The sequence below is a fragment of the Cavia porcellus genome, unplaced genomic scaffold, assembly GCF_034190915.1.
Source record: "Cavia porcellus strain 051 isolate PalLab524CR breed Dunkin Hartley unplaced genomic scaffold, mCavPor4.1 scaffold_1, whole genome shotgun sequence".
NCBI classification, from domain to species: domain Eukaryota; kingdom Metazoa; phylum Chordata; class Mammalia; order Rodentia; family Caviidae; genus Cavia; species Cavia porcellus.
This window is the reverse complement of record NW_026947484.1, coordinates 28,189,776-28,207,790: the sequence shown is the minus strand read 5'-3', so window position 1 is coordinate 28,207,790 and position 18,015 is coordinate 28,189,776. Positions and strand designations below refer to the sequence as shown.

General features: G+C 35.3%; 1 protein-coding gene across 3 annotated transcripts in view; it reads right to left on the bottom strand.

Moving 5' to 3' along the window:
* Nubpl (NUBP iron-sulfur cluster assembly factor, mitochondrial) overlaps positions 1–18,015 on the bottom strand; it is a 239,322-nt gene that overhangs the window by 183,091 nt on the left and 38,216 nt on the right. For all 3 annotated transcript variants that reach the window (XM_013147006.3, XM_063246482.1, XM_003464764.5), the window contains one exon: positions 11,071–11,161. In XM_013147006.3, the coding sequence (XP_013002460.1) occupies positions 11,071–11,161 (91 nt within the window). The remainder of the gene's footprint in view (positions 1–11,070; positions 11,162–18,015) is intronic.

Sequence of the window (18,015 nt, the reverse complement as noted above, 5' to 3'; positions counted from 1 at the left end):
ATAGGTCTTCAAAAGTAGATAATAGTCAACCAGAATGGGCGTCATAATGAATCCCACTATCTTCACTGCTGTTGCCTAAACTTGCGAACCTGGTACTATCAAGCAAAACAAAATAGAGGAACATCAGTCAAAACAAGATGGTGAGAGCAATACAGGGCTTTAAATCAAGATAATGGAAAGTCAAAATGGGTTACTATAATATATACTGCTATTTTTAAATTTATTTTTCCCTTAATAAAAAGGATAAAAAAGTAAATAATAAAATGAAAATTGAGATAAAAGAGGACATAACAGCAAATCGGCACAGATCAAAACATAACCATTTAAGCAAAATGGTGTTTCACCACAAGATTATCCTGACTTAAAAGTAGTTACCATATTGTCTCTGTCCTTGAAATCTTTGAGTATAACTTTGTATATTGTAGCATTAAATATATCAAAAAAATGTAAAACCATTTAAGAGAATGACCGTATTACAGGGTATTTAGAATCAACTAACAGAAAATGAACAATGGTTTCTGTATAATCCCCTTGTCTGTAAAAGGTTTTGCTTATACTATCATATATAATAAAATCCAATAAGATACCACCTGTTTAGACCAATGGAGACAGAAGAACAAAAGCTTGATGAGACTTCAAAACAAGACGATACTAAATCAGCATTACCTCTTAAGACGTAATTTTCTCCAAAATAGCTGTTCTTATCATCCAATCTTCTCTGCCGCACTTCTGTTGAGCTCTTTTTCTGTCATTAGTTGTCAGTCTGTCTTCTTCATTTTGTTTTCTGCTCCATTCATTGTGGCCTCTCTGCCACTATTTCTGGATTTTTCGTATTTTTCTTTTTTAGAATATCTTGCAGTATTCTCTGTAGAGTTGAATTGGTGGTTGCAAATTCCCCTAGTTCCTCTTTATCCTGGAAGCACCTTGTTTTTCCATCAATTTCCAGGGATAGTTGTGCAGGATATATCAATCTTGGCTGGAGATTATTATCTTTCAAAGCTTGAATTATTTCCCTCCACACTCTTCGTGATTTGATGGTTGGTGCAGAGAAGTCTGCTGTAATTCTGATGGGTATTCCCTTGTAAGTGATCTCTTTCTTGTCTCTGATGGCTTTTAGTATTCTGTTCTGGTATTGGATTTCTGGAATTTTTATTATTATATGCCTGGGTGCTCTGTTTGGGTTGTAGGTGGCTGGGGTCCTGTATGCTTCATACAACTGAGTATCTTTACCTTTTGCTAAATTAGGAAAATTCTCCTGGATTATTTCTGTGAGTAGCTTTCGTAGTTCATTTGTTTGTGTCCCTACTTCTTCTTTTATGTTCTTAATTCTTAAGTTATAGACCCTCTTATCATCTTCTAGTCTTTGTATTATTGTTGTTTGTTTCTTTGTTACTTTTAAGAACTTTTTCATTTCATGCTCCCATATTACAAATCTGCCCTCCAGTTCAGATAATCTGTCCTTAGTTTCTTTCACGCTGTTATGCCAGTTTTCGATAGACTTTTTAGTTTCCTGGTAGTCTCTTTGAACCTGCTTCACATATTGTATGCTTTCTCTATTTTCTCCATCAAACAATTCTCCCCTCTTTTTTTGTTCTTCCATTCCACCATCTGTTTTTTCTTGGGTGGTGCTTAGCATTTCTCTAACTATTCTGCTTATGTCCAGCTTCAGGTCATTAATAACTTCATTCCTGAACTTGTCTATGAGGCTCTCGAGATAGCGCTTTATGTCTATTGGTGCTGTGTCTGCTGTTGCCTCTTTCTCAGCATTGGGGGCCGAGGACCCTTTCTTGTTGCTGCCTCTTCCCATATTATTTGTTCCTTATATATGCAAGTATATATAGGAGGCCCAGCTTCCTTCCCTGTCAGCCACAGTCTGATTGAATTGCGCCAGCTAGGTGTTCCCGCCCACCGCAGCGTACCAGGAAGTTGCAGACCAGGCAGCCTATGTGGGGCCCCTCCTCCAGGTCAATCTACTTTCAGGAGCTGGGACCTGGGCTGTGCTAGCCTACTGGGTCTCAGCCAGCAGCGTCACATGGGCTAGGCACTGCTCACCAATCCCGCTTGAGAGGGGAATTGGTGACTGAAGTCACTGCAGTGCCCTGTTCCCGCAAGTCTGCCTGGTTCCAGAATGTCCTCTGTTGGAGTCTCCTGGACTGTGCAACAGTCCCAGTTTTCCCTCACTCACCAGAGGTGGATGCACAGCTCCCCGCCCGTCCCACTCTCAACTCTGTTCACCAATTCCCGTTCTCAGAGCTTCCGCGCATCTCTCTCCCTGCCGAGCCGGTGCAGAAGCAGCGGTGGGAAACCCAAATCGCAGCTTCCAATGGCGTGGGCTCCAGCTTCCACGCTGAGGCTTTATCTGTTCCTGTTATAGCACCAGGATGGCATTCCCAGTTGGTTTCTCTCAGTCCAGTTCATTCTTGGGTCACCGGGGCATATTTCCTCTTGCTTATGATTCCTTACTCAGCACCATTCTGAATTCTAAGCTGAGTGTTTCAGAGAGCCTCCGTAGCTGCTGCTATCTGTCTGCCATGTTCTCCCGGAAGTCTAACTTTCTAATCTGTATTTTTAGCCCAGTCCTCTTTCCTGAACTTTCAACTCACCAACCTCTTGACCCTCTTTGCACATCAAATGCAACATACTAGCAAGCCATGAAAAGTCCAGGAAGAAAAAGTCAGCGCCTCCAGAGAATCAGCCATGCTGGGGCAGAGAAGAGCCCAACAAGAAACCAACTAGTCAGCCTTTCTGGTAAGCCACGCAAGCCAGACAGGGTCCAGGAAGAGAAAGGCAGCATCTCCCAAGAATTGGCCAAGTTGGGACTGGGAGGAGCCTACCATGAAGCCAACTAGCCAGCCTTTCTGGCAAGCCTTACAGGCCATGTGGGGCCTAGAAAGAGAAAAGTCAGTGCCTCCCGTGAGCCTCCTGGCACAAGAGCTGAGAATCAACACTCCACACCCCACACCCCACCTCATAAGCACTGGCTAGTTCAGAGGACTGGCTGAGTTGATAGCAACTGAGGTACAAAAAGCAACTGAATGCTTGTATGGTTTGGTTGATTTTTCAGGCCTGGGGCCAGTAATATGAGTATCTATTGGGAGGATAACAGTATGTAATATAGCAAATATGAGGGATTTCCTTCTATCTTGACTTTGAAATCCAGTATTCTCGCTGTTTTGTTTTGTTCCAATTAATTGTTTTCAATGTTCTATTTTGATTGGTTTTATCCTGCTTTGTTTTGGTTTGATTTTGCTGTATCTGATGAAATGGACAGCATTCTTGTTATGAAGATAACAAGATACAGCAAGGTAACCATTATTGTTTTCCTAGTATCCTGCTTTGAAGTTCTGTACTAATTTCCCTGCTTTGTTTGCATGGGCTTTATTCTGTTTTTTTTTTTTTTAAATTGTATTATCTTTAAAATTTAAACAATGCAACATATCCAACTCATCACTGTTTTGCTTAAATTTATTCCTTTTTCTTATCTGCTGTCTCTTGATGAATGATGCAACTATCTCCACAGTCATCCAACCCAGAAATCCAAAAGCCATCCTCAGAACCATTTTCTCAGTCATATTCAATGAATTGCAGAATCTTATTCATTCAATTTCCCTACTACCTTTCAGTTAGGACCCCTTCTCTCTACTTCTGTTGTCAAAGACTTAATTCAGGCCTTAGCCCATCTCACGTGGATCACTGCAACAGCTTCCTAACTGCCTCCTACTTCCCATCTGGTCCTACTACCCTCCCTCCACACTGTTGCCAAGTGACTCTCCTTAACTACAAAACTGATGTCACTCATCTACCTAAAACCCATGATAGCTTCTCACAGCTTTTGAATCACACTTCAGCTGTCAAACAATCACAAGAAGGCATTTATGACGGGGCTCTCAACTACCTTCTGGCCTTCTTCTCACTCTTGCAACTACCCATAGCAACTCTGGCTTGAACCACGCCAAATAACTTATACTCTATCTTTTAACATCTCCTATTCCTAATCCTTGTGTTTTTCTTCTTACTTTATATCCTCAACCCCTTCCTACAACAGACCCCAGGCATCACTTTCAAAGTTTCACAAAAAAAATCACTTCCTTCAAAGCCTTCTCAAAGCTCCAGTTTTATTTAGAGTTCACAAAGAGTCATGTTTTTATTTCTAACTGTTTTTATTACAGTTTTTACTGATGCTTACAATCACAATGTCTTGTGTGTACACTCTAAGATCTTAAGGGACTAAGTCTTATTTGATAAGATAGCCAAAGAACTAAGCATATCATATGCCTATTGATGACCTAAGAGACAATAAATATTTACTAAATGAAAATAAATGCCCTTTCAGCATTGATTTTTTTAATCCAACTACAAATCTTAACATTATGTTTCAAATATGTGGAGTTTTTCTTTCAAGGACAACCATTTTATATTTTAAACCAGTGTTAGTTAAGTAACCAGCAAGTAACAAGATTTTAAAAAAAAAGCTCCTTTCTTTAAATACATGCACATCTATACTTTTTTAGCCACAGACTCTTTGATAAACATTTATATGAAAAAAGCCCTAAATGTTCCTCCAAGGACTATGATGCCTATTAATATATCCAAACAAAATCATCTGAACTCAGTTCTTCCTGATTACTAAAACTAAAGTACTTCAATTTTTAGTTACTATTCTTGCCCAAATCTGACAGTAAGAACACTCTTGGTATTTGAGGTTTATGATTAAATGTACACTGCTATACATTTGTTTGAAATAAGAAACCAAATTCAGAAGGATCAAATGACAATCAGTTAAGATGTGGCCCTTACACTAGAATCCAGTCTCCACAATACTACTGCACTTAAAACAGATCAGCAGTACTTGTTCTCCTAAGTCCTCTTTTTTTATAGTGTATTTTGGTTATATGGATTAGTGGGTTTCATTTTGGCAGATTCATACATACTTATATCATTTCCAATATACTTTGATCATTTCCAAACCTCCATTATTAAATATATTTCTGTTCTAGGCTTTGACATTACCAAATTTTATATTTTAAAAAATTAAAACTTAACAAATTAAAAGAATAAAGCCAATAAATATTCACACAAGCTACTTTACTTTCATTATGTATTCTATTGAAGACATCTTTGAAACTATATTTCAAAATATTATTCATATATCTCCTTGAGGTATGTGCTTCCTCAAGAAATGAAATCTTGAAATATACTGCCTTAATAGATTTTTTTTTTTGTCTTTTTCCTTTTTATCGGTACCAGGGATCGAACTCACGACTGCCTGCTTGCAAGGCAGGTGCTTATGCCACTGAGCTAAATCCCCAGCCCCTGCCTTAATAGATTTGAGGGATTATTGGTAACATATTTTCACCTTGTTTCCCCACCTTTCTTTCTTTACTCCAGTTTTACACTACTTGATTAGTAGGACACAGGTTTCTGCTCTCTGGGGAAGCCAGCTTAAGATACTCTATCATCTCAAAACAGAACTTTGTGGTTTATATAACCAGTGGAAATCTCATTAAACTGGAAGCTGCTATTTCTGCTTTTTCCTTAATTGAACCACCTCAGAGATAGCAAAATAAAATCAAAACTTTAGTGTCAAATACTTCTACATTCACTACTTCTCCTAACTTGCTACAAATACCAGCCTCCAGAGTAAACAGCCTCAATGGTCTCTGCATTAGTGTCGCGTACTGTTTTGGCTTGGCACTGAGGATAGTGTGGGGAAAGAACAATGGGCTACCCTGCCCACTAATTCCTCTTCTTTTTCCAAACTGTCATAGTCCCAGGGCTGGGTTCTCAATATAGTTTTTATCACAGCTAAAATTCAGTCTCAAAAGATTCAACTCCCTATAAGTAAGCAAAGAAATGTTTAACAGTTCAAAACAAAGACTAGCACGGGACTGTTATATGGGAACAACCTGAGCAGTCATTTCATGCTATATAATACAATGCTCAGAAGTTCTATTAGTAACCATTCAGACTTTTTCCTCAAAAAAAAAGGAAGAAAAAGGAGGAGGAGGAAGGGAAGAAGGAAGAGGAAAAGAAGAGGAGGAGGAGGAAGAGGAAGAGAAAGGTGGATGTAGTGACACATAGCTGTAATCCTAGCTACTAGGGAGGCTGAGGCAGGAAAACTGCAAATTCAAGGCCAGCCTGGGCAATTTAGCAAGACTCTGTCTCAAAGCAAAATATAAAAGTGTTGGGGATGTAGCCCACCCAGTACTATTAAAGTTCACCCAGTACTCACAGTTTAAACTGCTACAAACTGTGAACTAAATGAGCATTTCCTCCCTTAACTGTCGATGATGTTCAGTATTATGTCTCAGAAATAAGAGAAAGTAACTAAGACAACAATCTTGAGGAACAACATTTCACCTCAACCCAGGGCCCTATCCATATGGATACATGCCATATACCAGAAAGCTAAAAGACATGCCATAGTTCTTTGTTTTTCTTTTTTTGTAGCAGTTATAATTTCTCTTCTGTCTAGTTAATCTTGCCAAATTCAGACCTCAACACTTCTCATGTCTCTTAGCAGTGTCATTACTTGTATCCTCATGCCTTTTTCTGGAGTGCTCGATTCATGGATTCCTTACTTCTTATTCAAAACTCATTTTTACACCCTACCTTCACTAAATGACTCACTTTCTGAAATGTTTTACCTTTTGTTAACCAAAAGGTCGGGGGGGGGGGGATAAGTTTTGTTATGTACCACTAAAAGTATCTAGTGAATTATTCCAGTAACTATGGATTAGCAATAATGATGTCTGTTCTCAACAGCATCACAAGGCACAGAACAGAGTACAGTATTATAAATAAAACTCCTAGCTAATCCTCCTCTACCTAATAATAGTAAATTATTATAGCTTTCTTATCTGAAAAAGACGCTGAAAAGTAATAATTTTAAGATTTTGGAAGATATTTTAAATTACCAAAAAGTTAGAAAATAAGATGTTTTATTTTGTTTTTAACCTGAGACTAGACTGGAAAGGAGAAATAAGAAGTATAACCACTGTAAAAAAAAACTTACATCACACATAGCCATATAATAACCTATCCTGTACATTTCAAGGACAGTTCAGGTATAACACAAAAAGTAAAAGAGAAACACGAAAAAAGAACACCAGACTTCTTTGGTGGCAGGTGCTAATCACAAACACAAAGATGTACAGTCTATTTCACACACACAAACACAGACTATCAACCCTATTTGCTGCCCACCAATAAAGGAAACCAAAAGTAACAGCTGAACAGGCAGTAGCTACCAAAATATGAGTTGTTCTTAGCATGAACAAAGCATTCTTCCACTGATTTCACTTGCTGCAATCCCCAGCTAAGAATCAATCTCAAAAAGAGACTGATTATTTTTCCACTGAGAATGTCAGAGGAAAAAGGAAAAGCGTTTCACTACTTTAGGCACATATTTACATTTCAAACTACATGGAAAACTACAAACCAGAAATGAATGACCATTTGCTTTGCTGAACTAGAATGAGGATGATCTCATCTCAGAAATATTTCAGAGGTAAAAACAACTAAAGCCTGAGCAAACTTTTTAAGATTCTTTTAACCCCTCATTATGTTTAAAAATATATATATACACATATATATATTTATATATTACTTGACTTAATATTCTACCCATAATACAAGACAAAAACAGATACACAAAAAAAAGCAAGGAAAAAAAGTCACTTCAGTAACACCATGTTTAAGGAACACATCCCAGAAACATCCTTAAACATAATCTGAGGAACTCTAACATCAGACGAAACTCAAGGGTCCATCAGAAAATGAGCAAAAGAAACAAATCATAAGTCAGAAGTTTTAGAGCTCCATAGGATCTGACTATGACAATTTATTATTAACAGCTTCACGAACTCCCCTATGATAACTTCAGAAATATCCTAGTGGACACTCATTCTTTATACATTTAAATTACCTTTAAGAAATCTTACTGTTCTTCTTACCAGAGCTTCTACTGGAGATGTGTGCTATTATAAATGGTCATTTGCTCAAGCTGATTTTCCACAAATTCTCCTAAATGCACATATTCATTCCTAAACTTGAAAAAAAGCTTAATACATTAGGGCAGATAAAACAAAACCTATAAAATCGGTGCAAAATTACTATTCCACAATAATAGAAAAGACAAGAATAACCTACTCAAAAAATCTCATATTTAGTCATTAATAAGCACTGTGTCACTCTCAAAATTACTTGACATTTTCATTTTAGCACTCTTTCTCCGTGGGTTTTAAAAATTTCCTACTTCATTAACTCAGTACATTAAAAGACACTGTTCAGTAAAACTAAGTAGTAATAAATTCACAAATATTCAGAAAGTGATTTATCATCACAAAACTGTGAAAGTAACATAGATTCCTACTACCAAAAGTCATTTTAGAAAGCTTAGTAAAAATCCCAGCCTAGTCACAAAAAACACTACTACACTGGAGAAATTTATCAACAGATCTTTTTTGTGTGTGTGGGATTTTTTTATTTTTTAAAGGAAGAGGTAACGGGAATCAAACTCAGGACCCTGCACTTGCCAGGCTGGTGCTTATTCTGCTGAGCTATATCCCCATCCCACAACACATGTTTGTGACTACAAGTTAATATTCATTTGCTTTCTATTGAAAACCTTACAGTTGATAATTTCTGAGACTATAACTTGGCTATGCTCTAATACAAAATTTGAATACTGTCTTATTTAGAAAATTAAAATGGAGAAAAATAATTAGAATTTGTTCTTTTTAAAAAAAAAGGTTGTATTTCATCTTAGATGCTAGTTCTCCGACACCTAGATTTTATTCAAAATACCATTAGGCTCCCAAAGCAACTACCAGTCAATACAATTATCAATTTGTTGATATTTTTGTCCAATATCCTTTCTACAAACTGTCTAATCTCATTGGCATAATTTTGCATAACAGTAGAAAAATCACTAATATGTTATGCTGATACAAACATTCTCAGAAACCCAAAAACTATTAAAACATAAAAATTTCCTTCAGTTACCAAATTTGTTTTTCTACAAATCAAATATAAAATTTGGCTATCAAAGATAAAATTTTTTAATAGCAAAAAGTGTGGTTTGTCTATGATTCTCTCTAAAAGAAAAAAGATATGAAGAGAATGTGGATAAATGTATGAGCTGCCAACTCTATCACAGAGTCTTAAAATGAAAAAATTGACAAACATTATATTAACATATTTCTATTTAAGTAATAAAGACAGACAGGTAAGGCTGAAGTCCCTCTAAGCCTCTAAGATTGTCCAGTTTAGTTTAGCAATAGAGGAATGCCTAAAAGCTAGGGTTCACTTCCTTGGTCCACATCCCTAAAACCTGAACTGCTAAAAACAAGTCTTTCATAGGTTTTCTTTATTGTTTACTAGATCATTTTATGTTGCAGTGTTTTCTATAATTAAGACTATAACAATAAATCAACATGATAAAAACGTAGAAATGTCAAAATGATGCCAATTAGTATAATGGTAGCAGGTTTTTGTAAGCTCCAAAAAATAGTTTATATGCTGGATTTATAAGAATCCACAGTCTTTTAAATGGACGTCTAAATCACCCAATTTATTCCCCAGGCAAATTAAGATCAGGTTGTCAATACAAAACAAGTATTTTTCCCCAAATTTCTAAGACTTTCAGTATCATGTCTCTACCAAAACATCTACTTAATGGTTGATAATTTGAAAACATCAAATCTAAGATTACAGTATCAGTAAAGCAAGAAGAAAGAAATTAAAGTTCATGGTAAGTGTTTATTTTGGCACAGTCTGACAGGTTACTTTAAAACAAGAATGACACTGAAGGCTCCATTTTGCCAGCACTCATGTGCTGCAAGCACCAGTCTCATAGTACTTTAATCAAGAGACAGACATAATCACTATCATTTATAGTACACAAATTCACTACTTCTTTGCAAAGTTTTGACATCTTGGCTGATGTCACATGTTGGCAAACTAAGTATATGTTGCATTAAAAGGATAAGAATAAAGAAACTAAAGTAACAGCTTTTCAAGCTTATGTTTTCACTAAACAAGAAAAAACTACCTAAGTTTTTTGTTTGCAATATATGACTGACAGTCAATTTTAAACCACTAGCTCTTTGAATTTTCTTCTAAATGTTTTAATTATACTGTCTATAAAGACTTATCCAGTCTTAACATTATAATTGACTCCAACAAATAAACCACAAACAAAAGTAGCTTAAATAGTGACAATGCCTGATTTTTATAACTAAAATAATAATTCTGTTACCTATATAGATAATTCAATACATCCTTCAATGAGTGCAGTCATTTTATACTAGATCCATGGAAAATAAAAGGCCCATTAAGAAACAATGAGAAAATATTCAATTTTATATTTATTATAATTAGAAACAAATTTCATCAAATTCTTTCATATAAAACTATTTTACAAAAAAATTGACAGATTTTCAAATTTTTCAGTTTAATCATAGCATTACTTTGCTCTTAAAGGTTTATATTTAATAAATTTATAAGAAAATATAATAATGAGAGTAATAAATAGTAGAGTCACTCAAAAAATATTTCTCCATATTAATGCACTGAATAGGTTGAGTGATAAGTAAATATTTTAGGCATTTTTAAAAAATACTTTAAGAAAAATACAACAATCTGTTTAAAGAAAATAACTTTCATCTCTGTAACACAAATAGATTTCTATTCAAATATTACTATACATTCATACATTTGATGTAAAGAGACAACAATGAACATCTAACACTTCTAATCACTTACTATGTGCCAGGAATGGTGCTAAGTGCATTACACTTATACTAATCTTCACAGCAACTGTAACACCAACTGCAACACCACAGGGCTCCAAAATAAATATGTGAAAGTAATTTACTCATACCCATTCCTGAAATTCAAACTCAGAGAGTCTGGTGCCATATCTGATTTCTGAATCATTATAGATAGCGTGTGCTGTGTAAGGTACCTATAGTATCTGATATGACGACCCAGTAAGTACCAGATACAACCCAGTAGGTACCAAACAAAGGTGCAACTCTTATCATAATATTTCTCTTTTTTACTTACTTTGTGATAATTCTGGATTTCCTTTCAGATTCATCATCTTTGGAACTGATGGACCATACACATCGGCATCCAACAAACCAATGGCCTTTGACTAAAGAAAACAGAATTCACCATGAAACTATTCCCATTCTTCATCAAACATTAAGCACACAGCAACAATAAGTTTGATTACTGAAAAGAAAATTTGTAAAATATTTTAATATCATAACCTAAATTTTCAAAACAACAGTAAATAATAGCACAAATTGTTTCAAGTAATTATTTTTTGATCTACTAATATGTTCCAGATAACTGACTAGAAAAATTCACCCCATATGCTTTACATACTACAGTTCAGGTCTCCCATACAGTCTCAAAAAACTAAGACCTTTTAATCTAAGCATAATTTTGACATGGAAATAAAGTTAAAATAATGACTATGGCAAATGAAACACCAAGGAGATGAAGCATTAACTTTTGGAAAGCCCACCTAATATAACAAAGAGGACAAAATAATTACAGAAACAAGACCACAATAGAGCAAGCTAGACATTCTTATACAGATCTGGCATAAAAGAGACAAAGTGCTAACCAGGACACTGGCAGATGTAATACAGAGACAACCTCTTACATGCAAGCCATAGTTACATATCCAGGACTTTTTGCAGTGTTCATAAACAACTAAAAACTGTCTTCTTTAAGGCCCCTACGGTCACCAAGTGTCAGGATATCCTTACTGGTCTCTGCTGGCTGCCAGTTAACCAATAGTTTGGTCAAGGAATCAAAAATAAAATTCACTTTTCCCAATATGTCTCTTTATTGCATTCTCCCAAAATCAAATGTTCCAATTTTTTTTCATGTACAAGAAACAGAATATTAGGGGCTGGGGATTTAGCTCAGCAGCATAAGCGCCTGCCTTGCAAGCAGGCAGTCGTGAGTTCGATCCCCAGTACTGATAAAAAAGAAAAAGACAAAAAAAAAAAAAAAGAAACAGAATATTTATATTAAATGTACTTCACCAAATCTTACAACTCTCCTCACATTCTCACACATCCTGGCAAGACAAAAGTCTTAATCCCTCAGCAAAATGTTTTTAAAAATTGAAACAATCCCTCATCTTCCATTTTCCCCTTTCCTATCTATTTCCAATCACAGAATTACTTTTAAAACCTTATTGTCTGGTTGCTACAAATACACACAATAAAGTAAATTCAACATTATATTCCTACCTTTATATTGACTCAATTTGCAAGGGGTTTTGTTGTTGTTTGTTTGTTTGTTTGTTTGTCTGTTTTTATTTGGGGGGTATTTGGGGTTTGGTTTTTTTGTATTGGGTTTTTGGGGGGGGCTGTTTTTGTTTTTGTTTTTTGGTACTAGGAACTGAGCTTAGGACCTTGCACTTGCCAGGTAAGCACTATGCTGCTGAGCTATGTCCCCAGCCCAACTTGCAGTTCTCAAGAAACCTCCCTTAGTCACTCACTGTGATTCAGTGTTCTCAGAGGGAAAACATGACATTGACATTTGTCCCTGTCAAACTTTTGGTTTATTATTAAAAACCTTAAGATGAAAAAATATAAAAGAAACTTTACTTTTAATAAAACGATGGTATATAAAGGTTAGATTTAATCCAGTTAGGTTATTAGCTCTAAAAAGATAGGAACGTTCCTTGAGAAATTCTAACATATTTAATAAACAAGAGAAGGTAGTTGAGTTAAAACAGAATTACATTTACTATGGACAAGATTTCAAATGAGGTGCCTAAAAGTTTTAGAAATGAAGCTGTTAACACTACAATGTAAGGTTCTGCTACCGCTGTAATCGTCTTCCTATAATTTTACTTGTTTTCTGTGATACCTACAAGGACTATAAACTAGCACAAAATAATAAGAAACACTAATAGAAACAAAAAATACAAGATCCTTTTTCCCTCTATTCTTATTCATACCAATTTTGGTTTTGTAGTAACTTAAGGGTATTAGGTTCTAAGTTTCAAATTGGTCTTCTAATAATGACTATCGAGTAAAATAACAGCCTTTTATATAAGTTTACTTGAAACAAGAATACAACCAACTGCTCTAACTTAAGTACAACTGCTAGGGTCAGCTTCCACATGACTAGATCTGCAACTAAGTCTCCTTCAAAATCTTAGGGAGAATGTATGTCTACCCTACCTTGTAGAAAAAAATAAATAAAAATTTAAAAACCGTACCACCTAAAGATGAACCCTTGGCACTATGGTCTACGAAAAAAAGGTGTGAACAGCCAGGCATGGTGGTGCACTGCTATAATGCCGGCACTCAGGGGGCTGAGGCAGGAGGATCATTGTAAGTTTGAGACCAGACTGGGCCACAAAGTGAGCTCAATGCCAGTCTGAACTGCATAGCAAGACCCTGTCTCAAAAAAGACAAAAAAAAAAAAGATGTGAACTAACACTTGCCGTGGTAGAAATGAATTTTACATACTACCCAGATGGCTGCCAACATACATAAAAAAGGGAAAATAAAATTCTTCTGCTTCTAAGTTCTTAACAATAACTTAGAATCTTCTACGTATTGGGATATCTGCTTACTCTCTTTATAAGTAGTAACCCGAAGTTAATACTTGTAGTCTCAATGATTTACCCATCAAAAAAGAAACAGAAGGAAGGAAAACTGAAGATGGTGAAGAAAAGAAGAGAATGAGGCACAAAGGCAGGGAAAGAAGGAAGAAAAAGATGAAGAGAAATTAATCAGCAATGTTATATTAAGACCTTGAATACATTAGGCCTCTACAAACTGTATCTATAAGCATTCCAAAATCTAAAAACATACCATTTACACTATTCAGGCACCAAGACTTTCACTGATAATATCTTCCCATAGCTTACCTTCCTTCTGGGTGCCCCACTCTAATCTAAGTATTTTATCTACATTTCTCATTTAGTCCTTATAACAAAATAGTAGAGTCCTTACACATAGATAAGAAAACTGGAAAATAACACTCAAAATAACCATGTTTTGCTCCTTTTTATGTATTCTTTCTTAGAAGGGAAATAAAACATGAAAATACTAACCTCATAAACCAACTCCATAACTTTAATACAATCTAATTACAAAAGACTTAAATATAAAGAATTGTTTTCTTAAAGGGCCAATTAATAAGGATTTTAAGCTTTTCAGATCATATGATTTCAATAGCAACTACTCAACACTGCCAATTGTAACATCAAAGCAGACATACACAATACATAAAGGAGCCAGGGGACAGTGGAACATGCCTTTAAGCCTAGCACTCTGGGACACTAAAGCAGGAGGATTGCAAGCTCAAGCTCAGCCTAGATAACTTAATGACTTAGCAAGGTCAGAATTTTCTGACATTCAATTTAGGAATAAAACTTTTTATTATCAACTTATTCAAACTTTCAACAATGTAATCTTGGTAGAGCCAATAGTGTGCAAAATATAATTACACTATCTCTTTTAACGTCAGAGGAACAGTCTCAGTAAAGATTCACTTCTTCATTCTATAAAGGGAAGAATTTTTCAGACAATTTCCCTAAGTTACCATACCTTGGTTAATTTTATATAGCTAGCATGAATAAAATTATCATCCAAAGCCTACACTGTCTAAATAATATTAGAACTGAAGAAGCTACTGAACCAGTACAATTATCATTGCTATAAAATAAACAGGCACTGATTTTCAAGTTTAGAATTCAGGCACATTCAAAATGTGTCAAATATACTTTATTTGTTCGTGAAAATTTACTCCATTATTTTAAAAAGCCACTATCTTAAAGAGTATAAATAGCCTTTCAGTTTAAACTTTCAAATCATTTTACGCTATATAAAATTAAATGAGTAAGGTAAAAGGCTATAAATAAATGTATAAAGCTATTTACCTAGCTACATTTTATAAATTCTTTCCACCTCATTCCTCCTATAATAATTATATTTAATCAGGAAAGCTCCACGTAGCTGGGGATTTAGTTCAGTGGTATAAGCACCCGCCTGGCAAGTGTGAGGTTGTGAGTTCAAACCCTGGTACCACCAAAAAAAAAAAAGAAAGAAAGCTCTAACTAGGATTTTCTTTATCTTTAATGTCAGCCAGGCTCAGAAGAATTACCACAAAAGCCCCTACAGATATAAAACAAACAAAATTATTAGCAAAACTAACTGTAAAATTATTTACTGTAAATGACTGTCATCTTTATGTTATCATAAACTTAGTCAAATACGTTTTTATTTAACAACATACTTATTTTTCTGACTCACTGTATTCAAAACCTAGCAGATGACATAAGACAAGATCAAACCCAAGATACCATTTAGATTTTTGGATTTCTTTATAATTTATAACACTTTCTTTATAATTTATAACACTTTGTAAAAGCTATAAAAGGTGGCATAATTATTTAAAGTGATTATACTGTTTCATTACTACAACATGAAAGCTACAATTTGAGAGCCTGCAAGCCCTATTTTGTGTGTGTTAGATTTCAAAGGCACTAACAGTTTTTATACTGCTTTGTTCTTCCAAAAGAATTTATCCTAAAGAAGACTGTAAAGCTTCATGACATGTTCATTTTATTCCTGTCATCTGTTAATAGAACCCATCAAAACAATATGCTAAAGCATTTCCATCCAATTATTTCTAAATAAACATGTCCGTAAGACCTACCTAAAGATTGTCCTTTCCATACAAATATCCAGTTAAGATTCCCATGAGTCACTGCACATTATATTAATTTAATCTCTGACTGACAATGGGTATTTATTCAATTCAGAGTTTATTTAAATCTCTTTTTCTTCTCTTTCTATCTTTAAGTCAAGCTGCTATTCATGAGAATTTAAGGGCTGGGGATTTAGCTCAGCGGCATAAGTGCCTGCTTTGCAAGCACGTGGTCCTGAGTTCCATCCCTGGTACCAAAAAAAAAAAAAAAAAAGAATTTCAGTTCTTGGTGAGTTGGCACCATGCACAGGCCACAGGGAGGACAGCCAGACACCAGCTCCTTCCTGTTAACACCATTCACAGGCCACAGGGAGAAGAACAAGAAGCCAGCCACTTCTTGTGAGTTGGTGCCATGCACAAGGCCAACAGAGGCTCACCGTGCATGGGCTGGGAGACAAGAAAAGCCAGGGTTCCCCCCACGCCCACCCCTTAAGACCAGTTGATCTGGAGAAATGCAGGCTGCAATGATAGCTGTTAAAGTAAATTACAACTTAATGCTTACAGTGTTTAATGTTTCATTGACACTGCAGGCCTAAAGCCAGTAGTCCAATCATCTATTTGGAGGATGACAATACACAGTATGGCCTCTATGGGGGACCTCCTTCTGAAGGTGGTGGCCATTGTTGATTCCCTATTATCTTGTTTGGAAGTGCTGTATCATTTTCATTGTTTGGTTTGGTTTGGTTCTGTTTTGTTTAATTTTGTTATATCAGATGGCATGGGCAGCTATTTCAAAAATAGCAAGATATATTATAGGAGCTACTTTGGATTTGCTGTTGCCTTGTTTTGAAGTTTTGCATTACATTTATTGTTTTGTTTTTGTCTCTTCTGTTCTGTTTTGTTTGATTTTCCTATGTCTGTTGGTATGGGCAACTATTTGGAAGACAAGAGGCATTATAGCAGCCATTGTTAATTTCCTGTTATCTTGTTTTGAAACCTTGTATCACACCTTGTTTTGAAACCTTGTATCCTATTATCTTGTTTTGACTGGCTTTATTCTGTTTTATTTTGCTTGGTTTTATTCTTTTTAAAATAAAATTAAAAGAAAAAAAGAATTTTAGTTTTTTCATAGAGAAAAACATGTTTCCTAATTCTGTTAGCTAGGATTAAATAGGAAATATGATCTCATCTGAAGAACTAATGCTTGAATAAAGCAAAAAAGAGAATAATTTCCTACTGTTTATCAAATGACTATCTACACCTTCAAGTTCAGTCAGGAAAGAGAGGAAAAAAAGCAACATAAAGGAGGTATTTCACCTATTTCATTGGAACATAGTCGACTAGAGATGAGCTCAGGAAAAGTATAAAATTCCAAAAGGGAAATTAACTGCTTGCAAATGGAAGAAAAGTAATAGATTTCAAATTAAAAACTCTATTTAAAAACAGCAAGAAACCTAATTTTAGTCTTCAGTCCACTTTCTAGTGATGAAGAGAGACCCAGATATAAAGCCATAGCTGGGCTCAGGATCCAACTCTTCTTCCATGTTAATAGAAAGTCTACACACAAACAATCACCAGCCACTCATCTTTCTCTTTCTCCAGTCATCTTCTACCTTCCTCTTTCTCATTCCAACCAGACACAATGCCCTTCTGCAGCTTCTTCAACATACCAGGCATGACAGAACCTTAGGACTTTTGTAGTTGCTTTTCCTTTAGTCTAGAATCCTGCACCTACTCACCCCCTCCAAACTCCTTAACTTCCTAACCACAGCCATCTCGTCTCTCCCTCATTCCCTTCAAGCATGAAACATAATCAACACAATATGACTTTAATAACCATTCTAAAATTGCAACCCCCTCACCACTGCAATAAACATTTCCTATTCTCCTTCCCGATTTTTCTTTTTTAATATCTACATCAGTATTCATTACACTATACATTTATTTGTTTACTGTGTTTGTCCCATTAGAATGTAAATTCCATGAAGTTAAAGATTTTTGCACATTTTGTTCATGACTGTATGCACAGAATCTAGAACAGCAGATAGTCATGGATTCCCTATTCCATCCTTGAAATTCTGATTCACTGGATCTGGACTGGCATCCAACAACAGCATGTGTAAAACTCTAGGATATAAAATGACTAAAATGTGAAAAATGGAAATACAGGTAATACAAAAGAGAGAGAGATGAAAATTTGCTAAAAGGATGTACTTCTTAGAACCAGTAGCATCATAATGGTAACCTACATTAATCATAAATAACTTTGAATAGTCTATTTTTAAAGTATTTTTAAAACAATGAACTGTCTGCCAT